This window comes from Oculina patagonica, chromosome 3 (genome assembly GCF_052425735.1).
Source record: "Oculina patagonica isolate OP01 chromosome 3, crgOcupat, whole genome shotgun sequence".
In the NCBI taxonomy this organism is placed as follows: domain Eukaryota; kingdom Metazoa; phylum Cnidaria; class Anthozoa; order Scleractinia; family Oculinidae; genus Oculina; species Oculina patagonica.
In genome coordinates, this window is record NC_135760.1 from 28,392,072 (window position 1) to 28,418,136 (window position 26,065).

The 26,065-nt window shown below is 38.4% G+C and overlaps 2 protein-coding genes across 2 annotated transcripts in view; one reads left to right on the plus strand and one right to left on the minus strand.

The window, feature by feature from the left end:
* LOC144647380 (uncharacterized) overlaps nucleotides 1–26,065 on the plus strand; it is a 308,906-nt gene that overhangs the window by 52,997 nt on the left and 229,844 nt on the right. The window lies entirely within an intron of this gene.
* Nucleotides 1–26,065, minus strand: part of LOC144645921 (protein strawberry notch homolog 1-like) — a 161,662-nt gene that overhangs the window by 21,105 nt on the left and 114,492 nt on the right. Inside the window, exons 27-30 of the mRNA XM_078505435.1 lie at nucleotides 25,186–25,298; nucleotides 13,163–13,234; nucleotides 12,245–12,344; nucleotides 11,529–11,603 (exon numbers count right to left, since the gene is read on the minus strand). Of these exons, the coding sequence (XP_078361561.1) occupies nucleotides 11,529–11,603; nucleotides 12,245–12,344; nucleotides 13,163–13,234; nucleotides 25,186–25,298 (360 nt within the window). The remainder of the gene's footprint in view (nucleotides 1–11,528; nucleotides 11,604–12,244; nucleotides 12,345–13,162; nucleotides 13,235–25,185; nucleotides 25,299–26,065) is intronic.

Sequence of the window (26,065 nt, forward strand, 5' to 3'; positions counted from 1 at the left end):
CAGGACACCCAGACAGGATATGGTCGATTCTTTCGTCATGTTTGTTACACATCCTGCATAGGGGGCTAGAACACTCTTTGATAATGCTGGCGTGGTATGATGTGGTAGCTAGGCTTTGGTCTTGGGCTGCAGTTATGAATCCTTCCGTTTCTGCCTTCAGTCCACTGCTTCTCAGCCACTGGTTGGTTTTGTGGTGGTCAACATCCGCTTCCTTTATTCTCTTTGGGTATCTTCCATGGAGGGCTTCGTCCTCCCACCGCTTTTGGAATAAACTTTAAAGACGCGTGCACTAAATTATCTTTTTGTTTAGCACCTTTGAAAATGCTTTCCAAAGAGAACCTCTTGATTAAAATGGTACAGGGATTCCGAGAAACAGCTTTTCAGCTTGCCAGCTCTGGTAAATATTTCACAGGGAAATTCCTATTAACCAGGGAAGAAATAAAATCCAGCTGTACTTCGTTCAAGAAACAAAGCAACACGGTGTATCATGTTTTATAATCATGCAGTCATGCAGAATTGTTTGTGCTGATTGGCCAAAATTTGATGGCTTTGACAACCAGAAGTAGCCTGGTATTTTGAGGAGCGGCGGGTCAACACATGCAAAGGGACAAGTCCATCTGCACCAAACCCTTGAGTCAACCCCTTTCCCATATCTTTTTATTTTTATAGTTCTGATAAAACATATATATATATTGCTCCTCACACACATTGAAATCAAGAATGCTATAGAGAAGCTAAAAAACGGGAAGGCTGCAGGATTGGACAATATACCACCAGAGGCGATTAAGGCGGGAGGGGACACGTCAGAGGAGGTTCTTCTGGTGCTCTGCAAACGGATAAGGAGCGAGGAGAAGATACCAGAGGAATGGAGGAAAGGTCTGCTAATCAAGCTGCCCAAGAAAGGTGATCTGAGCTACTGTAAAAACTGGCGTGGCATCACGTTGCTGGGCATGGCAAGTAAGGTGTTTTGCAGAGTGATCCTGGAGCGTATCAAAGATAGCGCTGGATGAAAAACTGAGAGAGGAACAGGCGGGGTTCCAAGCTGGTCGAAGCGGTACAGATCAAATAGCAACACTGTGGATTATTGTGGAACAGAGCATCCAGGGGCAGTCCTCCTTGTACATCAACTTTATAGATTTAGAAAAGGCCTTCAAAAGTATCAGCAGAGAGGTTTTGTGGTTCCGCACAGGTGGTACACAATGGGCAGAAGACTCAATCGTTGCACATGTGGACTGGGGCAAGACAAGGCTTCCTGCTATCTCCCTTGTGGTTTCTAGTCGCCCTGGATTGGGTGACAAGGACAGCCTTTGACAGGAAGAGAGGTATTCAGTGGACTTTTACAACATCCTTAGAAGACCTTGACTTTGCCGATGACCTGGCTCTAATTTTGCACAGAATACAGGACATGAGGGATAAGACACGGGCTTTGGAGGTACAAGGTGAGAAGGTAGGACTGAAGATGCCATCAAGACAAAGCTGATGCGTATTGGTGCCAAACGTGGCGATGGTGTGTCGGTCGCAGGGGAGCAGATCGAGGAAGTGGATGAGTTCACATACCTCAGGAGCATTGTAAGTAAGAAGGGAGGTACTGATGAGGACATCCAGGCACGAATTGGAAAATCAAGACAGGCATTTGCGATGCTGAGACCAATATGGTCATCCATGGCACCAACGTCTTGCTCCTGCGGTAAACCGCATGTGGCGCAATGTGACAATGTAAAGAAAAAAAAAAAAAAACAGTGGCCAACATCGTACACACACTCCTTGCCCATTTTTGCACAAAGGAACCACCAAGACAACAAACAACATGGTAACAATATAGAGCAGGAAAACAATTGATCCAAAACAAGTTTGTGTGTGTACAGAAGAGTGAAATAATTTGTATTTGCAATGAATAGTAGGAAATGTTATTCCATTTTTGTGTGCTTTTTATTTACGGATTAAAAGAAAAGAACTTACAATCAGAAGTTATCTTTGCGTTTGCCGTTAACGTCATGCTTAACCTCTCTAATATTTGTTATTTGCCAGCCGGGAGGTCAATATAGGGAAATACAGTACCCTCGGTCTTGAGCCGTACCCTAATGGGCCGTACAGTTTTTTCCTATATGGACCGACCTAGGTCAGCAAATAACATTTTTATTTTTTCGTACTTTAATTTGTTTGGTAAAGAAATCTAGAAAGATTGTGTCACAAATCTACTGTAAAAACCCACAGATGACCTGCACCTTCTTTCCAAAAATCTTCGCTTGAAATCGAGGGTGCGGCTTATCTGTGAAAACATCTGGAAAAGGTGCCCAAAATTTTAGTGAACTGACACTTTTCTGGAAAAGTATGCAAATTAGTATTACATAAAACTACAAGGGAGTACTGGTCATTGCTTTTGCAAGTTTGACAGTCCCTGAAAGCTGTTTGCAGTGTCGATGATGGCCTATATATTCAACTGAATAAATATTGCATACCGTATTTACTCAAATAAGCGCCGCCCCCGAATAAGCGCCGTATTTCGGACAAAAAAGTTAATAAGCGCCGCCCCCGAATAAGTGCTGCAGTCCCGATGCGGCGCTTATTCAAGGGAATCCGTTTAAACTAAAAACAGCACTAAAAAGCAACTCTAAAACAAAACTTGGATATTTATTTCCATCAAAAGGAATGTTTTACAGTTCAAAGTGATTGACAGATATTAAGTTAATCGAGTAAATACAGTATTGATACACCATGAGCAAGAAAATACCACAAGTACTCGTGTGGTAGATGCAGATTATGGCCAACTGTTTCTTCCCCGTTTTGCTCTTTTTGCCGAACTGATTACGAAACTCCCTTGATGCAACAAATGTATCTCTAACGGATTTTTTTTTTTTTTTATCCTAATGATAGCAGCAATGAAACCCGAACGCCTCCATCTTGTTTTGCTTGGTCGTTCTCGCCCCAGTCCCATTTTCGCGTCCGATAGAATGCCTGGTAACTAGGCTACGTTCAGCAAATGCATGTTCTTGTTGTCACACAAAAATCTACGGAAATACTGTGTTTAAATGAAGTAATACCAGAAAAAGACTGAAGTTTAGCGAGTTTACATTCGATGAAGAAGAGTCCTGAAGACTCAACTTTGGATTTTCTTTGATTAACTTTCAAAAAACTTTTTTTTCCCAAAATTTGAGTTGCTAAATTCAGGGTGCGGCTTATCTGTGGATGTTTACGGTAAGTAGATTTGGCTACCTGATAAAAAATGCCAATAAATATTTTCAAAGTCATGGAGAAACTCTGCTCGCAGGGTGTAATAAGCCTATTTCTCTGACTGAAAAGCAGTTTCTCAAGCAACGAACACTTTTATCCCATGCCTTGAAGAATACAGCCAATCAGGAGCCTAGAAAGCTGTTATATATTCTGTGGTATCCCACAGGTTGTATTCCACGAAAATTTTCCCGAAAGCCTAACCGGCAGCCGGCACCATTTTTTCGTTTAGCTCAGTTTAGATTTTGCAAGAAAACTTTTAAACATGAATGAAGAACAAAGTTATAATGAGAATTATACTAGGGCCGCCAAGCGGCCTGAAGTAATAATTCGGATTATATAAACAGACGAAGTGAGAAATATATGAGAAAACAAATGGTAGGAATTCCCAGTTAGTGCTTCAAACCACTTTTTAATGCTAAAAATATAAGGGGTACTCCCTTAAAAGCAAAACAAGGGCCTGGGTCTACCCATAAGGCCCTGGTGCCTAGGTTCCGCGGACCCATGATCCTTCGCTGGCTTTTTGACGCCATGGAATAGACAGGCAAAGCAACACCCTATAAATACACCAGGGAAGGGTGAAGGGTGGGAACCTCATATATTTCTCACTTCGTCTGTTTATATAATCCGAATTATTACTTCAGGCCGCTTGGCGGCCCTAGTATAATTCTCATTATATTTCACAGACTCCGTTCGAAATATATGAGAAAACAAATGGTTAAGTTTTTAATGCCACTTGTATGAGCAATGAAAAATCACAAAACAGCCATGTTCCATGTAAACTTAAATGAGAGGGAAAAAAACCTCGATGTCAGTGTAGAACGGCTGTTACATCTACCTCCATAGCAAGGTTTAAATTAAACATAGGATAACAGTAAAATGTGCTGAATGCAGTTTAAGCACAAGACCAATAGGTCATCTAATGCAAAAAGCAAGTGTGAGAAATTTACTGGCGGCTGCTATTGTAGAAGCAACACACACTAACATCGGTCGGTATAAAACGCAGACCATGCAGACTGCAGACTGCAGACCGTGCAGACCGTGCAGACGGTGCAGACCGTGCAGACCGCGCAGACTGAGTAATTTTTTTTCTTCTTTTTTTACATTGTGTTTTACAAAACTTTTCACGAACGGTTTCCGAAGTTCGTTTGAAATTCGCGAAGTTCGCTACGAACTTTAGGGGGAATTTCATTATGTAGTTGTCAATCAAATTACGAACTTCGAAACGAAATTGTGAATTTCACGTGCAGCGAAGTTGAAAGGTTGAGGAGTTCGCAAGTTGAGAAGAAGTTCGTCCAGTTTGTTTAATTTGGTGAAATGAATCCGTTCACGGTACAAGGAAAGGCAATTTCAAGTCCAGGAAGGTAGGAAATCATCTAAAGTTGGCTTCAAGGTCAAGGATTATTTTATTTAGCTTCCAGCTTGTTGAGTTTTCTTCTACTGTCAGAGAGCGCGTTACACTGTAAACATTGGAACATTTTAAGTTATAGGTAAAACGAACTGGTCGGATATAGCAGTTTATTTGTTAAGTTCAGGTTTCTAGTTCAATTTTATAATGTAAACAAATGCTTCGGTTGGTAGTTATGCTTTGGGAATACAGGGTTTTCTTGAGAAATCCCCCAAAAATTTTTACACTGTCCTTAATAATAAAATATAAGTAATTCGTAAATAAATACACATTTCAATTGTTCCAAAGCAAGTGTTGTTTATTAGTAAAAAAAAAAAAAATTAACCAAAGCTCATTTTTTGCAAATATAAATTCTTTCAGAGGAACAGAGTTTATCACGAACAAACAGATGGCGTGACTTGCGTGTTGTGTAAACACAGAAGTATAACAACGCGGAATTGAAAAGTTCTGGTTTCCCGCAGATTTTCCAAACTGATGTGCTATTCAAGAAGGAAAAGGTATTTTTCTCTATAGGAGATTTTTACGGCACACACAAACAGTATTTTTATATGTAAACCGGTTCATCTGTTGAAATTTTTTTCCTTCGAAACTGCACACGGCAGAACTTGTAATCTATTTTTAGTCGGGTGTTGGGTGACATTGGGAAAACTCAGTTGTAACATTCACAAACCATTTTCAGGGCAGCCTTGCTTTTTAGTCCGTTGATGTCCTGCCTTACTGGACTTGGGATTGCTTTTTGCTGTACTGGGAACAGATTCATTTCACCAAATTAAACAAACTGGACGAACTTCTTCTCAACTTGCGAACTCCTCAACCTTTTAACTTCGCTGCACGTGAAATTCACAATTTCGTTTCGAAGTTCGTAATTTGATTGACAACTACATAATGAAATTCCCCTAAAGTTCGTAGCGAACTTCGCGAATTTCAAACGAACTTCGGAAACCGTTCGTGAAAAGTTTTGTGAAACACAATGTAAAAAAAGAAGAAAAAAAATTACTCAGTCTGCACGGTCTGCACCGTCTGCACGGTCTGCAGTCTGCAGTCTGCAGTCTGCATGGTCTGCGTTTTATACCGACCGCACTAACATAGCTTTTAAAATATGACTGTCTATTCTTGCTGCACACATAAAAATTTTCTAGCCGGCCCACAGTGTGTTGTAACGGTGTGTGGGGCAGTTCAATTGAAATTTTCCAAGGTTACTTGTAAACCTTAAGGACTGGTGGAGAGCCACTTCAGAGTGTTTTGACGACTTCCTTTAGTTGCCGAAGTCAAAGGAAGGATATAGTCCAGGTTTATAAGGACTTGAATAGACTTTCCCCTGAAGAAAGTTGAAAGAGGTTTAATCAATTCTGTAGGGCCAAACACAGGCCGAATGGGAGGGTCTTGAGCCGGAACATATTCCCATACGAAAAAATAGTCAATTTTGAGAAAAACTCGTAACGAGAACTGAAAGGAACGAGTCCTAAAAAAAAATGAACTTGACATAAAAATTCCTGGTAAAAGCCTGGTAAAAGCCTGGTAAAAGCAACGCTTTAAGGCAACTGATGTTTTCCATCTGGAAAGGTTCGGTACAATGAACTTCATTTGATCGGGTCTATCACCAGACACGTGGGTCCTAGGCTTTTGGTACCAGGAAAACGAGCTTTCGTGAAAAAAACCGTGTCATGAAAAGGGGAATCTTTCATAAAGATCCTTTTCGTGGTAACCTATGAAGTGCTGGAATAATACCAGAGCCTCCTGACCCGATATGTGGGTAAAGGTGGAGACATATAGGATGGTATATTAAAAACCGAAGGCTCATTTCTGAGAACCCGGAATGATGTGGAGAATACACGGTACGGTTTTGGGGGGATTTTTAAGTCACAAGGCGCCAGGAGTAGTTGTACTGTGCGAGTCTAATTGACTTTACCTTTTGACCGTCGTCAACGCTAATTCTGGCAACTAAGTTTGGAACAGTGCAAATACACATATCAAGTGGATTGATAATTGGTCAAGCTGTCTCCATGATGATTGTTACAAAAGAGGGAACTATATAACCTTGTTTAGAAAAGTATTGACTGTATAATGCGCCATATCTTTTTATCTCCCTTTTTTTTTTTTTTTTTTTTTTTTTTTTTGGTGATAGCGTGAGGGTAGTTCTGCAAGGGTTACGACCTGGTTCAGGCTGCAAGAAACACTCTGTTCGCAGCTTTTGTGAAAAAAACACAAAAAGAGCCATAGTTGTAATTTTGAACAAATTTACTGTGGTAAAATTAAGTTTCTATTTATCTGTCTGATGTCTCAAAATAGACAGATAAGCATTTGTTTTGCCAGCAGGTAAAGCTTGCTCCATGGTTACTTTTATTATCACATAAGATGGACCTCAATCATTTTCGATACAAGCGTGAAGGCCATACAGGGGGCCAGTGGCATTTTAGAAGTCAAGGTGACCAGTAAACACTGAACCTTGTCCCTTTCTTGGACAGAATATCTCATTCAAAGGGGAACTTGATTCGACAATTGCTGATTAAGTTTTGGGAGCAGATAGTGCATTCACTTCAGGAGTTCCCAGTCTTCCAGAATAAGAAGGTATAGCTATTTTATATATATATATATATATTTTTGTATCCAAAAGTTAGTATCCACAAATTTAGGGAAAGAGGATAATGGTTTCAAAAAGGTTGACTTGGAAGTGAGTCGAACAGACCATGATAATCACTGTAATACTACTAAAGTTTGCAGCTTCGTCAGATAGTCTTATCAGACTCTGTTTGTTTCTAAATGGTCTCTACGAGTGCCATCACTATAAGACTGCATTAAGTTCCCAGTTTCTTTAGATGTCTATCAGACTCTCTTTGTTCCTTAATAAGCTCGACGGGTGCCTAAAATAGGCTCTACAAGTGCCGCCTGAATAGGCTCTATTGGTGCCTGAATAGGCTCTATTGGTGCCTCAATAGGCTCTATTGGTGCCTCAATAGGCTCTATTGGTGCCTCAATAGGCAATATTGGTGCCTGAATAGGCAATATTGGTGCCTCAATAGGCTCTATTGGTGCCTCAATAGGCTCAATTGGTGCCTCAATAGGCAATATTGGTGCCTGAATAGGCAATATTGGTGCCTGAATAGGCTCTATTGGTGCCTGAATAGGCTCTATTGGTGCCTCAATAGGCAATATTGGTGCCTCAATAGGCTCTATTGGTGCCTCAATAGGCTCTATTGGTGCCTCAATAGGCTCTATTGGTGCCTCAATAGGCTCTATTGGTGCCTCAATAGGCAATATTGGTGCCTGAATAGGCAATATTGGTGCCTCAATAGGCTCTATTGGTGCCTCAATACGCTCTATTGGTGCCTCAATAGACAATATTGGTGCCTGAATAGGCAATATTGGTGCCTCAATAGGCTCTATTGGTGCCTCAATAGGCTCTATTGGTGCCTCAATAGGCAATATTGGTGCCTGAATAGGCAATATTGGTGCCTCAATAGGCTCTATTGGTGCCTCAATAGGCAATATTGGTGCCTGAATAGGCAATATTGGTGCCTGAATAAACTCTATTGGTGCCTAAAATAGGCTCCACAGGTGCCCAAACGGGCGCAGCAGAAGTCCAAATGACTTATCGGTCGCCAAAGGTTCGCTGAACTTCTATTCTGACGAGTCATTAGCCATAATCGACAGATCATCAGACTGTACTTGTTCGCAGCGAATACTGGCTAAAATGAACGGGACTCCAAAGAGTCTGTTCGCTCGTAAAGACTCTCGGTCGAGAGAAGAATCTCCTGAAGAGTATCATCGTCTTCTAGGTGAAAGGTCTTTGCATCGTTTGGCAGGACCATTCATCACGTATTTCAGGCAGACGCCGAAACAGTTTCGGCGGGAAAGATGGCGACCAGCAACGAGTCCTTCTACGCGACTTTGTGTTGCCAAATGGATATCTTCAGCGATGCAATACATCGTAGGGTTTGAAGCACAAGGAAAAAAGCCAGCGAAGGATCATGGGTCCGCGGGACCTAGGCACCAGGACCTTATGGGTAGACCCAGGCCCTTGTTTTGCTTTTAAGGGGGTACCCCTTATATTTTTAGTGTTAAAAAGTGGTTTGAAGCACTTATAACTAGGAATTCCTACCATTTGTTTTCTCATATATTTCGAACGGAGTCTGTGAAATATAATTATTCTCCCGAATACGATATTCAATATATTGGTTTAAATCTTCAGAAAATCCTGTTACTACAGATGAAAAACTTTATGCAGCCATTGAGGAATTTCCCAAACAATACTAATAACAATCTTTTATTACCCGGGGTAGTCAATCGATAATATCGATAATCGATAACATTCGATAACAATCGATAAAAATCGATTAATGTTTTCAAAAATCGATAAAAATCGATAAAAGATTTCGTTGTGAGTAATTGATAATTATTGATTTTTCAATCAGGGCTATCGATTTTATTGAAACTAAATTATCGTACATTTTTTCGAATGTAAAACACCAAAAGATATTAAAAAAACTCGCAGAAACACTTATAACAACTTCCCAGTCTTTAATCAGTAAAAATTACTACATCTTTTCTACAAACTTGTAGTAATACTCAGCGTGTGTTTGAAATCCGCTTTTGATAGTAAATAAATAAAGGTTACGCGAGGGGCCTACACGACTCCTACGTTCGTGACATTTGTACATTTTCCGTTATATGTTTTAATTCGGTCTTTCGACCTTATTTGCTTCTGACTTCTTTCTGAGGGTTCTATTTTATGTGGAGGCATTATGTGTTAAATAGAGTCATGTTGATTGTGGTCTAGGAAGTGTCTAGATAGAGGTCATTTTTCTGCGCTTCGCGGTTTCCGTTTGTAGAGTTCATGTTCTTTACTCCTCCTCGATCCTCCGCCACATGTTGTGCTTGTTTGTTTTGGCTCAATTCTATTTTCAAGATATGTTTTAAGCTCTCAAAATGTTTGCTCTGGGTGGACAAGACCTGATATGATCCGTGAAAATGTAAACTACTTGCATTTAAAAAAAAAAGAAAAATTGGAATATAACCTTGAAGCATAGCCTGCGAAAACAGCCGCCTCTCACGCTCTGCCGGACAAGGAAAAATAGTTTACGTTTGCGTTTGTAATCCCCAATTGAACAATAAAATCAGTAATAAAATCATGATGCAGTCTTCTTTGTCTCTTGTATACAGTGCTTGTCAACCGGCAGTTCATTTCATTGCCGCATTTGAAATCTACATTCAAGGAGTACAATCAAACGCTCCCTCAACGGAAACAGGATGATTTTTATTGATTCCGATAGCGATCGATGAATCCGATAAAATCGATAAAATTAACACTTCGTTGGCGTGTGAGTATTGATTTTTATCGATTGATCGATACAATCGATATCATTTAAAATCAATTTATCGATAGATATCAATTTATCGATTGATTTTCCGATATCAATTTTTATCGATTGACTACCCCGGGTTTATTAGGAAGCTCCATCACTAAAAGTGGTTTACATAGAGGTCCTAACAAACAGCGACCAAACACCCAGAAATGGTGCAGAAAACAACTGGATTGCAGGACTTTTGTCAGGTTGATGCAAAACAAACATTGTAAAACAAAATTCTCTTATGACCTATCATCACCAGACCAATGCCAGGACAACTTGTTTTTGTCATATTTTGTTGGCTATCTGAAGGCAGATGGAAGAATCTAAATTGGATATGGTAACATTAAAAGCTTTGCAAGTTTCACACTATATTGATCACTTGAAGTTGTATCTTTTTGTACATTGTCCGGATTTGTCAAGTAAGCCTGATTAACTCTTATGTGTATATAAGAGGCATGAGATAAAATAGTTAAATGCAATGTTTTCTCATGGCATACTGTGAATGTCCCACTCCTGACTTGACTTTCCCAAATGTGACCTAATTAATAAAGGCTTGTGTGTCTACTAAAAAGTCAAGTCACCAGTTTGTATTTAACAAATTAATAATCTCTGCATTGATTTCCAGCCAAATTATATTTTGATAAACAGTGCGGAAGTGTACTGAATGAAATGCATAGTTTGGTTGTCTACATGTACATACATGTGTGGTACAATACTGCGAGAATTCGACCGTTTTCAATCAAAGAATCTCATTTTCTTGAATAATGGCAAAAGTGCCTTTTTGGCAAAAATTGACAAATAAACAGGGCAGTTTAACTGATAAATGGAGTCTATAAACCGGTGCAGCTTACCGCAATGGCATGAAAATAATTGCGAAATGCACAAACAACAATGATCTACAAACGGTAAACTACAACTTGATTCTTTCATGAAAGAAATGAATACTCCCCTTTTGAAGAACTTCAAGGCCTTTAATTACACTACTCTTTTGTCCTTTCACATTTACAACAGTAGGTGAGCAGCTATTTTGATTTTGGAGCAAAACTTTCATGTGCTCATTTGTGTGAAACTGCAAAATGATTTCGTGCTGTGAGCGATCCCTATGTGGGGTATGGATGGGAAAATCGTGACCGAATTAGCCAATTAGAATGAAGGATTGAGGATTCTAGACTGCTGAGGTGCTTTAGAAAAAAAATACTCTTATTTTAATACATATGTTTGCGGTGTTAGGATTTTTTTCTCTTGTTGCGAAGTAATATCCTTCATCCTTAACTTCATTCAGAAAATAGTTCATCCATGCTATCAGTTGATCGCAAAGTAACAGGACCGTTCCCGTATTTGTATTTTCTATTTCAGTGCACCTCCATTAGCAAGTGCTTTTAATTAGTGATTTACTGGTAGTTGGTGATTTACAAAAGTGCAGGTCTCTTCGATACACTACACTATAAGTGATAAATTGAATCTGAGATAGGGGCACTTTAAAAAATGTTAAAATTTCCAGTAGTTCATTTTTTAAATTAGTTTTGAGCCAAATTCTGCCTCACCTTTATCTAAAATGGTCAAGCCACTTTTGTCATCTTTTACTACAAGGCCAACACCGATCAAAGCTGTGCATACATCTGTTAAAACAACAGAGGCAAAAAGATTACCTTTACAAAACAAGCAGCACAACAGCACATCTTAACCCTTTCAGTGCCAAAGTCAACTTTAATGAACATTTGGAGGAGCAGTCAATGAACCATTTGTGACCTCATCAGTTGCACATCAGTAGATTTTTGCGATAAGCACCTGATAAAGCTAGGATTGACCTTTTCAAAATACTATTCCTTTCACATATAATTGGCTGCATTCTGACTGAGCTAGAAAAACACAATCAGGTTTGGGTGTAAAATCGATGCTTAAACAGGCTTAACACCTATTATTGATCAAGGTCCTCTTTTCGGGGTTTAGCAATGCATGATTACATCAAAACATTTTTGGCTAGACTGGGAATAAGAAAGCCGAGAAAAAACAGAAGAAAAACAAGCAAGAAAACAAATGGGAAGGGTTCCACACAAACAAAGATTGGCTTATTCACATGCGCAAAAGCTAAATATTGTACATTTTTACATAGAATCTTCATCAAAATCTTGCTGCAGTGCAAAAAAGTGCTTTTTTTAGCAAAGTTGAGGCAATTGCAGGATCGAGGCACCAAAAATTCATTTCAACGGTAAAAAACTACCTTTTTTAAAGTAATTTGGCTGCAAAAGGGTTAACATACCTTGAAAAAAGTGTCCTTTGTAGTCTTGTGGTGGTGGTATCATTGGTGAACCTTGACCACTGACAGCTTTTAAAACAGCTTCCAAAGCAGCTCTACCATACTGCAAAACGAAAGTGCATGTATGATCAGTTCACTAAGTTGTACAAGGCGACAAGGCCATGTGCATGAGACACAAAAGTCTTAAAAATAATGAAGATTAATTGTTCAACAATGACACAAGCAAGGGACAAAGAAAAAATCTGAGTCCCTGATGGGAATCGAACCCATGGCCTCCCAGATACCAGTTGGCGCTCTAACCAACTGAGCTAGGAGAGACTCATGGTGAGATGGGCCATATACTACCGACGGTACATGCTCATGTCATTGTTGAACAACTATCTTCATTATTTATCACCAAGCTTAAAATTTACCATGTTTATTATTTACTACACACTTAAGGTGCAAATAAGTTGCAGAATCCAGTCAGAGGTATTTCCTATCAAACGTCAGAGACGTCAAGCAGGTCTGTCCCTGCTGTCATTCGTCGGGCAGTCATAAGCTTAGTTTTGCAAGGCGAACACCCACAGGGCTGTTGGAACTTGTTCAGAAAAACAAGGATTTGGAACCTGCTCACAAAAATGCCACTTAATTGTAGCGTTTTGTGAGAAAACGAATAATAAACTTATATTTTCTTGCCAGATAACGATTGCTTCCACACAATCTGTTCACGTAACATTTGATTGTGTAAATAGATTTTCACACCCTAACTATTTTCATTCCATCCTCTGATCACTATTATAAGGGTTGATTCTCACTAGCAGACAAGTTTGAAATGTCCTGACAATTTTAACAAAAACAAATAATTGTCGAACAAGTCAGAGAAATCTTGAAGAGAACAAAAGGTGAAATTATTAGTACAATAGAAATATTTACAGCTACCTTATTGTCAAAGTTGTATCTACTCAAATCTTGTGATTCTGTGGCTCGTCTGTCTCCATGTGTGAGTGCTCCCTTTCAAAAAAAAGAAAGAAAAAATTATCATACAACTAAAAAACATAGGCACGCAAGCATGCAGGAGTTCTTTTTTCAATTTATGGATTGGCGTGGTGTGAAACTGAGTGATTGTCCTGTTGGGATGGTTTCTGTCATGGGTTGAGCTATTAGTGTATGGAGGCCCACAGAGTCATTTTTTTTGCACAAAATTTGCTTGCAAACAAAATAATTTTTATGTGCATTTTGATACATCAGAACTGTTTTATTCAATACGCAAATTTTCTTATTTCTTATTCTGTTTAAGCGGTTATTTTGTTGCTAGCTTTGTAGCAACCATAACATGTTACTTTTGTTTGTTATGGAATACTTTTGGCTTTTTGCCAAACACTGCAACATGATACTGTTGTTTTTCTCACTTTTGTAACATGACACCTTTGTTTTTTTTTTTAAATGAACGTAACACGATACCCTTGCTTTTCTCGAAAAAGCCATGTCTACATGGAGGGAGGGTGCCCCGGCTAACCGAGTTACCCGGCTAGAAGGGATGAAACATAGCCCGCTTTTACATGCAGAATTCACAGCCCTTCTACCCGGGATGAGACAGCGTCATTGAAAAGTGTCACAGCATGGGAAAACCATGTAGCTCCAAATGAATGAAGAAAAATATGACTTTTTACTAAATAATCGAGGCTAGCCGTCTTCAAACCTGTTTTATTTTGATGTGGAAGCACTTAGAACTTTAGTACGTCCGTTTATGGAGGAATCCAATCGAAATTTAACAGTCTTTGCATGGCCGCCAAATTGAAATTAAATTTGTTGTTTCGTGAGTTAGGATAATCATTCCTACGAAAATTTCGAATTAATTAGCTGTTGCTCAAAGATAAATTTTCCAGCCTACAGAGAAAACTAATTTGATCTAATTTTGGTCAAATAGCACTGTTTGGGTCGAGAATTTATGCATTTTATGCCATTAACTTCAAATTTAATTTAAGAACACACGCGAAGACTTATCCCGGCAAGCCGGGATAGCTCGGTCATAATCGTTTACATGGCAAAAAGCTATCCCGCCTAGAAGGGTGCCCCGGGCAAGCAGACCGAGTGCCCCGGCAAGGCGGGTTTCCTGTCTTGCATATAAACGCTTCGATGCGTTCTCTAAAGAAACGTATGAAAAGTTGGCTCGCCCAGGGTAGCTCGGTTAGCCGGGGCACCCGCCTTCCATGTAAATAGTCATTGAACAATAATTACTGTAATAAACGAATCAAATCAAAAACCACTCTCTTCTCTAACCCCTCTTGATTACACTGAAAATAACTTGTGGAAAATCCATTGTTCAGTACTGCACTTTCAGGCATAGTATAAAAAGTGGAGTCCCACCGTTTGATGCTGTCACCAAAGTTAAGGAGGCTTAAAGTATTCTGAATAAAGGACCATTTGATGGTGTCAAATGCTTTTTGGAAGTCAAGTAAAAGTAATATTCAAGGAATATTTTGTAGTTTGGTCTGTTCCAGGATGTCGTTTATCAACCTTATATTTTGACCAATATATCTCCCTTTTATAAAACCAGTTCGGTCAGGGTGAATTATCCTTGGTAAAACACTTTCTATTCTTCACTATTACTTTTGACGCGATCTCATATCTGTTGTTAACATTACAATATAATTTACTTAATCAAGTTACACTACTTTACACATTTTACACTACATTTCAAAAAGACTACATTAAACTACGTTGTATGTTATAATTATTGATGACTTCAGAGCATTAACTTTGTGCTAATCATCTTGAGTAGCTCTGGTCTGAAGAGAATTTTTTTTTGGTCCAAAAGCCTTTGTAGAAAATTGTCAAAATTCCTAATGCTTTAAATATCCCGGACTTGGAGTGAATCAGAGTACCCATTTACGCACAGGTGTGTGTATTTCAGGCACAAAATTCTAAAAGGATGCAAGCTTTTTCGAACCTTTGCGTTCCGGAAACACACAACTCAGGGCTTCTGATATTTAACAACTATTCACTTCAGTGTTGGTGGTTAGTGGTGGATATTATATTTAACAATTATTCGCCGAAGGCGAAGTGATTATTAATCGGGCGGGGCCTGGGCCCGATTCATAATCTGCACGGATTTTTTTTTTTGTCGGTAAATCGATCCAGACCTACGCGGCCCAGCCGGCTCTTCTGTCACGGTCACGCAAGATTTAATATTTAATAGCGATCAGACGATCACTCGCGTTTAACATGAACACTCTGCTCTCTGAAATGTATAATTTTGTTTCATTCCATATTTTACAAGAAGAGAGGGCTGAATATAATCACATAGCGAAAACAAAGACCGCTTGGACATGTCCAAGCTATTTAAAACTACCACTACGTCAGACCCATGTCACGCGATCTCTCGCTTGTAGCTATAAATAATCATTTACCTATTTTCTGTTTGAATACTCTGCGCTCTGTTTGTGTGAAATATTTATTGTTGTGTTACTCAAGCGTTTGGCTCGGAGCGAGTACAAGTCGTACAATTTACCAGGAACGTGTTAAATATTGCAAAACGACGACTTATTTTCTGGATATCCCAATTTTTGTTTTGAGTTTATGGTATTTTGAGAATCAAAACGTTATCGAAACGTAAGTTGCAAGCTCAGCAAGAATGTGTCAAAGCACGGGATACACGTCATCGCGCCAGGGGAATTACCAAAAGCTTGTCGGAAGACGCTAAACGGAGAAACACAATGGGATGGCCTTAGTCTAATCTTTATTTTGGCATGATTTGGCTTTCTTTTAAATGAACTGGTTTGGGTTTATTTTATTGAACATTCGGAACAAAATAAATATTTGCATGGGTAAGCAGGCATTTTTCCGGCTAGGCATGTGGTTTTAAAAAAGCAAAAGATGACGTGGTAAAGAAAATTCATGTCACGTTCACTCCGTGACTAACGCAAACACACTTGTGTGTTTCTCAAGTGACTGCTTTTCTAAAGATTTTACTGTGCGGCACCGTGCCTTTAAGCCAAAGCACTGAAAGAGGTCAGGTGGTCAAACATTACCCGCACGATTATAAACTGCTTGCAGTTCTTGTTGTTGAATAATCCCACTGAGCCTGAGGCGAATAATTGTTTTAGTATAATTTTTGGAGGTGAATATCAAGAACTGCAAAAAGACAAAAGAAAACACGAAAACAACAAACACAAGTGCTAGCTTGCATACCTGAAATTGTAATTCTAATTGAAAACCATCTCTTGAAAATATTTTCAGTCCAAAAGCCTTGGTAGTTAATTTGCAAAATTCTCAATGTTTTAGGTATCCAGGACTTGGAGGGATTTTTTTTATTAAAAGAGAGAAATTTTAATTCAGCTTAGCAGCCAAACCTTCAGATGCTATATTCACCGCCTAGCACGGTGAATATTGCATCATAATCTGAGCTTCTTGAACAATCAGAATTGAATTCACCTCTAGAAATTATACCAAAACTATATATTATTATATACTTAAACAGTGAGATATTATAACCCAGAAGGATGATTTTACACTAATTTATTCCTGCAACGACTATAATATTTTCACGCATGTTGCTCGGAGGCGAATAGCAAAGAATATTTGAAGTTTGAGTAGCCAATCAGCGCCTGCCACGGTTTTAGTATATACTAATTAACAATTAGACGGCAAGCTCGAGGTTTCTACCGGTTGATAGTTGGCGAGGGGCGAAGCCCCGAGCCAACTATCAAAAGCCGGTAGAAACCGAGAGCGAGCCGTCTAATTGTGTTAGCATAACCCACTGACCGATCTATTAAACTCAGAATATCGCTAGAATTGATTTATTGAAGGTTTTGATTGATAAAATTCAGCGAAGACTACGCGCGCGCTCCGAGAGCCTTCTACGGATCGATAGTAGGCACCTGTGTAGCCAATCAGATTGCGCGATTACCAATAGTAGGTCAGTGTGGTTATGCTAATACATGATAGTGCGATTTTGCAAAACAAAAGTTTTCAACCCGAAGTTTTCAACCCGTGAGTGAATCCACCGTACGGAAAAAGATGGCACCACGTGTGGAACTCTGGGTAAATGGACCAAATCAGGTCAAGGTTATGTCAACAAACATGACCGCAGGACAAGAAGGTTGGCGCGTAGCGCCAGATGAAAACGAAATTTACAGGGCTAAATCGGCGAAAGACATCCACCTTTTAACTAAGACTGAAGCAATAAGGCCGTTGAAGTGTAGGGCTTGTCGAAATTTGAGCGGCCTGACCTTGAAAGAGCTAAAAAGCAAGTAAGTTTTCAGATCGCTTTGTGCCTTCGGTTCACTTTTGAAAATTCGATCACTAATTAGGCATTAGGTACACTTGAATTTAACAAGTTAAGGTTTTACTTATTTGTGACCATAAATAATTAAGAAATACATCAAATATGGCTGGGACAAGAAGTTGCTGGTGGATTCGGGCGGGAGAATTTCTGAAGAGAGAAGAAAACAGGTCCAAAGACGGCTCTGCTGCGCAAAATTTTACTAGCTTGATGGTGAGGGAATCCCCGCCTGGCAAATGTGTCCCAAAATTGGATATGATATTTTGGTGGAGTTTTTTCTGCCTCGACTAACTCGACCGGCCAATCAAAGCCTTTATTAAAGGGATATAGGAATAATAGTCCACAGAGAGAATTATAAGGATCTATTACCACCACTCAACTTCGCTACAATCTTCTCCGCTACAATCTTTACTTCACTGCTCTACTCTATTCTACTCTACCCTTCTCTACTTTATAATGCTGTTCTCTACACCACTCTACTCTACTTCACCTCTACTCTACTCTACTCGACTCGACTATACTCTATACAACTGTACTCTACACCACTCTACTCTACTCCACCTCGACTTGACTTGACTCGAGTACTACTCTACTCCACCTCTACTCTACTCTACTCTTCTCGACTCGACTCCACCTCCACTGGACTGGGCTGGACTCGACTCAACTCGACTCTACTCCACTATACGTTATACTGCTGTACTCTACACCACTCTACTCTACTCCACTCTACTAACTCTCTTTTTTTTTACGCTACTCTTCTCGACTCTACTCCACTCTACGTTATACTACTGTACTCTACTCCACCTCGGCTCGACTCGACTCGACTCGACACGACTCGTAGGGCCGTAAAAGCGTAAAGTTTAGGAGGAAAACCGGCGTAGGGCCGTAGACGTGTACAGTTAAGAATTCAAACGTAGGGCCGTACAAGTGTAGAGTTAAGAATGAAAGTGTAAAGTTAAGGATGAAAACGTAGAGCCATAAAAGTGTAAAGTTTAGAATGAAAACGTAGAGCTGTGTAAGTGTCAAGATTAGAATGAAAACGTAGGGCCGTAGAAGTGTCAAGTTTAGAATGAAAACGTAGAGCCGTAGAAGTGTCAAGTTTAGAATGAAAACGTAGAGCCGTAGAAGTGTCAACCTTATTAAAAAAGGGGGTTAAGTTTAGAATGAAAACGTAGGGCCGTAGAAGTGTCAAGTTTAGAATGAAAACGTAGAGCCGTAGAAGTGTAAAGTTTAGAATGAACTGAAACGTAGAGCCGTAAGAGTGTCAAGTTTAGAATGAAAACGTAGGTCCGTAGAAGTGTCAAGTTTAGAATTAAAACGTGGAGCCGTAGAAGTGTAAAGTTTAGAACGAAAACGTAGAGCCGTAGAAGTGTCAAGTTTAGAATGAAAACGTAGAGCCGTAGAAGTGTAAAGTTTAGAATAAAAACGTAGAGCCGTAGAAGTGTCAAGTTTAGAATGAAAACGTGGAGCCGTAGAAGTGTCAAGTTTAGAATTAAAACGTGGAGCCGTAGAAGTGTAAAGTTTAGAACGAAAACGTAGAGCCGTAGAAGTGTCAAGTTTAGAATGAAAACGTAGAGCCGTAGAAGTGTAAAGTTTAGAATAAAAACGTAGAGCCGTAGAAGTGTAAAGTTTAGAATGAAAACGTAGAGCCGTAGAAGTGTACAGTTAAGAATGAAAACGTAGGGCCGTAGTGCACAGTTAAGAATGAAAACCGTAAAAGCGTAAAGTTTAGAATGAAAACGTAGGGCCGTAGAAGTGCACAGTTAAGAATGAAAACGTAGAGCCGTAGAAGTGTAAAGTTTAGAATGAAAACGTTGAGCCGTAGAAGTGTACAGTTTAGAATGAAAACGTATAGGGCTGTAGAAGTGTCAAGATTAGAATGAAGACGTAGAGCCGAAGAAGTGTCAAGATTACAATGAAAACGTTGAGCCGAAGAAGTGTAAAGTTTAGCCAGAATGAAAACGTAGAGCCGTAAAAGCGGAAAGTTTAGAATGAAAACGTAGGCCGTAAAAGCGTAAAGTTTAGAATGAGAAAGTAGAGCCGTAAAAGCGTAAAGTTTAGAATGAAAACGCAGGGCCGTAAAAGCGTAAAGTTTAGAATGAGAAAGTAGAGCCGTAAAAGCGTAAAGTTTAGAATGAAAACGTAGGGCCGTAAAAGCGTAAAGTTTAGAATGAAAACGTAGAGCCGTAAAAGCGTAAAGTTTAGAATGAGAAAGTAGAGCCGTAAAAGCGTAAAGTTTAGAATGAGAAAGTAGAGCCGTAAAAGCGTAAAGTTTAGAATGAAAACGTAGGGCCGTAAAAGCGTAAAGTTTAGAATGAGGGGGGGGGGGGGGGGGGGGGGGGGGGGGAAACGTAGAGCCGTAGAAGTGTACAGTTAAGAATGAAAACGTAGGGCCGTAGAAGTGCACAGTTAAGAATGAAAACCGTAAAAGCGTAAAGTTTAGAATGAAAACGTAGGGCCTTAAAAGCGTAAAGTTTAGAATGAAAAGGTAGAGCCGTAAAAATGTAAAGTTTAGAATGAAAAGGTAGAGCCGTAAAAGCGTAAAGTTTAGAATGAAAACGTAGAGCCGAGCAGAAAAAAGAGCGGAAAAAGACCCAGGCAAAAATAATGTAAAGTTTAGAATGAAACGTGGGCCGTAGAAATCTAAGTTAAGAATTTTTATTTTCTTCTTTTTGTTTTTTTTTTTTTTTTTTTTTTTTTTTTTTTTAAAAACGTAGGGCCGTAGAAATGTACAGTTAAGAATGAAAACGTAGGGCCGTAAAAGCTTAAAGTTTAGAATAAAAACGTACAGCCGTAGAAATGTAGAGTTAAGAATGAAAACGTAGGGCCGTAAAAGCGTAAAGTTTAGAATGAAAAGGTAGAACCGTAAAAGCGTAAAGTTTAGAATCAAAACGTAGAGCCGTAGAAATGTACAGTTAAGAATGAAAGCCGTAGAAGTGTAAAGTTTAGTCGAGTGGAGTGGAGTGGAGTGGAGTAGTGTTAAGTGGAGTCGAGTCGAGTAGAGCAGGTGGGGGAGTCGAGTCGAGTCGAGTCGAGTACAGTCGAGAAGAGTAGAGTGGAGAAGAGTACAGTTGAGTCAAGTGAAGTGGAGTCGAGTCGAGTCCAGTAGAGTCGAGTCTAGTCTAGTTGAGTCGAGTAGCCTACAGTAGGGTAAACTTGAATGAAATATAGCAGAGTAGAGTCGAGTCGAGCAGCGTTCAGAAGAGTAGACTCGAATAAAGTATATTATACTAGAGTAGAGTAGAGTAAAGTAGCGTAATAGTATAGTAGACTCGAATCAAGTATAGTAGACTAGAGCAAAGTAGAGTACAGTACAGTAGAGTACAGTTGAGTCGAGTGGAATAGAGACGAGAACAGTCACATAAGCTTATATAAACATACAGTAGCGTGGCGGAGACGAATAAAGAAGTGTTGAGAGTAGAGACCAGTCCAATCGACAATCGTAAAGTAGAGACGACTAGAATATTGTTAGTAGAGTAGAGTAGAACAGAGTGTAATCTAGTAGAGACGAGTTCAGTCAAGTAACGTACGTAGATGCCGGAGTAGAGTACATGATAGTAAAGCAGATTCAAGTGGTGTCCAGCAGAGTAGGGTACAACAGTTGGGTATTCACGTATTGCGTCGAGTGGAAAAAAGTTGTGATGGTGTAGTAGAGTTGAGTTGAGTTGAGAAAAGTTGTTATTATGTGGTAAATTTGCCTTGAGGGATAAGAGTAGAAAGTTTACTCGAGATGATAAGAGTAAAGTTGTGATGTTAGTAGTTGCGTAGAGTTGAGAAAACCTATTATTATGTGGTAGGGTTCAATCAAGATAATGAGAAGAGTTTTGATGGTCTTATAGACTTTATTGTGGTTGAGAGTGAATCGAGTATAGTTAAGTACTTACAGATCAACCGGAATGTTACTAAAAGAGGACTAATAACGTACAGAATAACTTAATGTAAAGGCAGTCGAGCTAGTCGACATACAGAAAAAACTCCACCAAAATTTTCTATCCAATTTCGTGCCAGGTATACCGCCTGGACGACTTCATTACAAGACATTCCTATCTTTACATACCTTATTGTTACTTATTTTCGCGGGTACTTAATTTCGCGAAAATGGAACAGGAATATTTCGCGAGACTTAATTTTCGCGATTTGGCCAAAAATACGTAATTAGCATAAAAAATACAATAGAAATCGTTTAGAATTAATTTTCGCGGGTCTTTAATTTCGCGATTTTTTGAAAATCGCGAAAATCGCGAAAATTAAGTCCCGCGAAAATAAGTAACAATAAGGTATGCAGTTGTCTTCAGGCAGGCCGACGACAAAAGACATATCACAGAACAGTATGCATTGTCAAGGACCAAAAAGTTTGAGGTGTCGGGAAAACCGATTAAACTGAACTTTCCGATTAGTACTTAGCTTTGAACGCTCTTCCCCATGTGTTAAGCTATAGAAGACCGATTGTGGCTTTTAAACTACGCTTATGTTATATATATCCTTCAAACAATTATGATTTGAATGTTGATTTGATGCTTAAAACTTTTATTTTAACTTTAGATCGCTCTGGAAAAATTGCTAGGCCTGCACAATTTGCTTGTTAGTAAGGTACCCGATAATAAATTGATAAAATATATATCCACAAAATATTTTGACAAACAATTTCACCCTCCCCACAATATTGAATGTCAATATTTCAGTCATTATCTTTTTGAATAAATTTTACAAGGTAAAACGTTGTGTAGATACAGGTCAAGACCTACATGAAACAGAGAGCCAGCACAAAAAGAATGTGACTGTTATTGTCAAAAACAATTATGTTTCTGTTTTTGATTCAATGCCAGTGTGTCAAAATAAAGAAAATGTAACTAAAGTAGGCCTACCTGTTGATCAAAGAAGTTCTGAATGGTTCTAGTAAGAGATATGGAAAGATTCGATCATCAAATACACCTGCTTTAAGGGAAGGAGTTTCAAGAATTTCAAGAATTTGGAACTTTGATCATTTTTAACCTTGTAATTAGTTTTATTTGAGGACCTCCCTGAAAACCACTTCATGTGACGGGAGCCTCCTCTTTAAAAATTATTTATTATTATTATTATTATTATTATTATTATTATTATTATTATTATTATTATTAAATAAAAAAAGCAGAACCTTAAAAAAATTCAAGAACAATGACAGGTGCATTATTTTTGAAGATGAAGCTGAAAAGTGCTTTGCAAGTAAGAAAGCTGCTGTTGTGGAAAAATGTGGATTTAGTTTTCTGGAAAGTGAACAAACCTTTGGAGCATCTACAGATTAAACATTTCTGGGAGAAACAAGCAAGAAGCCTGTCAGGCAAGTTCTCCTCTCTGAACTGTGTCTGCTACCTTCAGTAACAAGGTAAAGGTTACGGAACTACTTGTGTTACCTTGCATATAGAGTTTTAGAAAAAAGTGCACAATCTAGTGTTTGTATTCTCTAATCCTATGTTAGACATGTTAGAGAGAGAGTAAGAAGTCAAGGTGATATTACTTTTTAATCAGAAAGAACAGTAGTTTCATTAATTTGCTTAAGCTATGCTGCAATGCAGAAAAATAGAGAATATACCTGTATATAAAATATCAAATTTTAATAACATAAATTTTTTAAAAGTTAATTGTTTAGAAATAAAGTTTGATAAATATTTATAAAAGTTTAAATTCCAATGCTTCACCTCTTAAACATGTTTCAAAAAACTGGTACGTGTAAATATATATATATTTTTTTATTTGCAGTGTTTTATAACTCTGGATATAATGTTGTTAATTAAATAAAATTATTTCAATTGTGTTAATTATCTGGTAAATTAATTATTTTAATTGTGAACAGTTAAATTACTGAAAAAATTTCCAGCATAACTAACTCTGATACATAACACTATTGTATGTACATGATATGTACACCACCAAAAGAAGATGCATCAACTTATTGCTAATGTAGCCTGAAAAAAACATGCTCAATGTGGGGTTGATTATTCAGATTGTTATCACTTTATCATAACATGTATGTTCCCTTATACACCCTGTATATCCACAGAATGTGTTGCTTTTCAAAATTGATTTGAGAAGAGACTAACTGAAATATTAACATCCAATATTATTGGGCCGGGGGGGGGGGGGGGGGGGGGGGGTGGGGGGAAAAAAAAAAAAAAAATTTTTTTTTTTTTTTTTTTTTTTTTTTTAAAATTATTATAGGGGAGGGATTAAAATAAAAGTTTGAAACATCAAATCGACATTCAAATCATAACTGTTTGAAGGATATATATAACATGAGCCTAGTTTAAAAGCCACAACCGCTCTTCTATAGCTTAACACATGGGGAAGAGCGTTCAAAGCTAAGTACTAATCGGAAAGTTAAGTTTAATCGGTTTTCCCGACATCTCAAACTTTTTGGTCTTTGACAATGCATACTCTTCTGTGATATACCTTTTGTCGTCGGTCTGCCTGAAGAAATCTTTAACAACTGCATATAAATACCCCCGCCCGCCAGAGGAATACAAAATTTTTTTGTTTTTTTTTTTTTAAAAATAGTGGCCCTGTTCAACTATATGACAACGTCAAAAGGTGGGGCAACAATGAAGAAGGGTTGGGAGAGAGCTGGGATCGCCGGCATCGTGGAGAATATGACTGATTTCCCTGAAGGACCCACTTTCTAACATTTGCAATTCAATTTTAAGCGACTTTGTTCTTTTATTGAACATTTATTTCCATCTTAGCTATATATTAAAATTGTTGTTTTTTATTTTTTTTTTCGGAAAATCGCTAAATTTAGTAGTCGCTAAATCTTGCTCAGAAAAAATCGCTAAAATTAGTAGTCGCTAAAAATAGCAACCTTAAGGTAAGTAAAACCTTGATAAATTCAAGTGTGCTTAATGCCTAATTAGTGATCGAATTTACAAAAGTGAACCGAAGGCACAAAGCGATCTGAAAACTTACCAGTACTTGCTTTTTAGCTCTTTCAAGGTCAGGCCGCTCAAATTTCGACAAGCCCTACACTTCAACGGCCTTATTGCTTCAGTCTTAAAAGGTGGATGTCTTTCGCCGATTTAGCCCTGTAAATTTTGTTTTCATCTGGTGCTACACGCCGACCTTCTTGACCTGCGGCCATGTTTGTTGACATAACCTTGACCTGATTTGGTCCATTTACCCAGAGTTCCACGCATGGCGCCATCTTTTTCCGTATGGTGGATTGGCAGCCAGCTAATATGGTTGTAAATTTCATTCTGCATTCAGCCACAAAAATGAAGGGCTTTGCAAACCAAATTACAAAAAATATAGAATTGGGCTAAAGCAAATTCTACTGAACAATAAATTGTTATTAAAAATCAACGCAACATTTACTATATTCTCAGCTGCAGACTAGCTAGCTGCCATGTGTAAAAAGGCGGCCTTTCTACTCCCCGCTAAATCTATTAATATGTGCAAGCCTTATGCACTGGTCAGTAGAATCATTATGACCCATCGAATGACTGACCAACTGAGCGCATTTGCCCAAAACTGCTTTAAGTCATTTTTGCTTATGCATTCAGCAGTTTAAAATGGATGCCCACAAAAGCTGAGATTAAGCAAAATGGAAACTTGTTTTCAGCATAACGGAATACATGTAAACTTGAATATAGCAGTTTTGGCTGCTTCATATCTTACAGCAATAAAAACATCTTTGGAAAACACTTACCAAACTCTCAAGTCTCTTGGCTACAATGGAAGCAAAACGCCTCTCTCCTGCCAGTTCAGATATCAGAAACAAGTACTCAGGAGCACTGACTTGATTGGACCGATGGGACCGACCTGTTGTCATACCAACATATGCTACTATTAATAACAGCATAATATCTGTGTCAGATATTTTTTTCAGAATTGGCAATACCAAGATTAGTTCTTTTAATCATTAACCTCAGGCCCAGTTTAAACATAGCATACATGTGCCAAATCTTTTTCACGAATTAAATGCATGTAAAGTTTGATGTTTAAATCAATTAAATTCGATAGATTTCAAAGTGTGACTTTTGCTGCATCTTTGACTGGGCTTTTCGAATATTCAACAGAGGTTTGACAGTTGCGTTATACATTAAATTATACATACAGTATGCAAAAAATATCTATATATCTATAAACATAATGACGAATCTAATGCATAAGTTTTGCTAATGTACTTGCAAATACATGTATAAGAGGGTTTGTGATTGGCAAGCGAGCTTTCATGAGTGCAATCATGCATAAAACTGAAGGCTTGACTTACATGTAATGCTATACTATGGACTGTGTTGCCCTGCAATGCTCAATTAAGGTGGCTTGTAATGGTTTATATATTCCCATTTTTGGCATTCTATTACAGCTACACTAATAATGTTGAGGTTAAACTTTTAGTACAACTTTGTAAAGGTTTTTACCAATAAACAAATTTAAGTCACTGTGACGTCAAAAATCATTGCCATAGAAACCTCCAAAGTGATCAAAGATACCTTAAATATTTGACTTTTTGAGGCTAAAATCTTAAAAACTAGACTGTTTTGTTGTTGTTGTTTTTTCATATATTTTTGTCTAATCAACAAAAC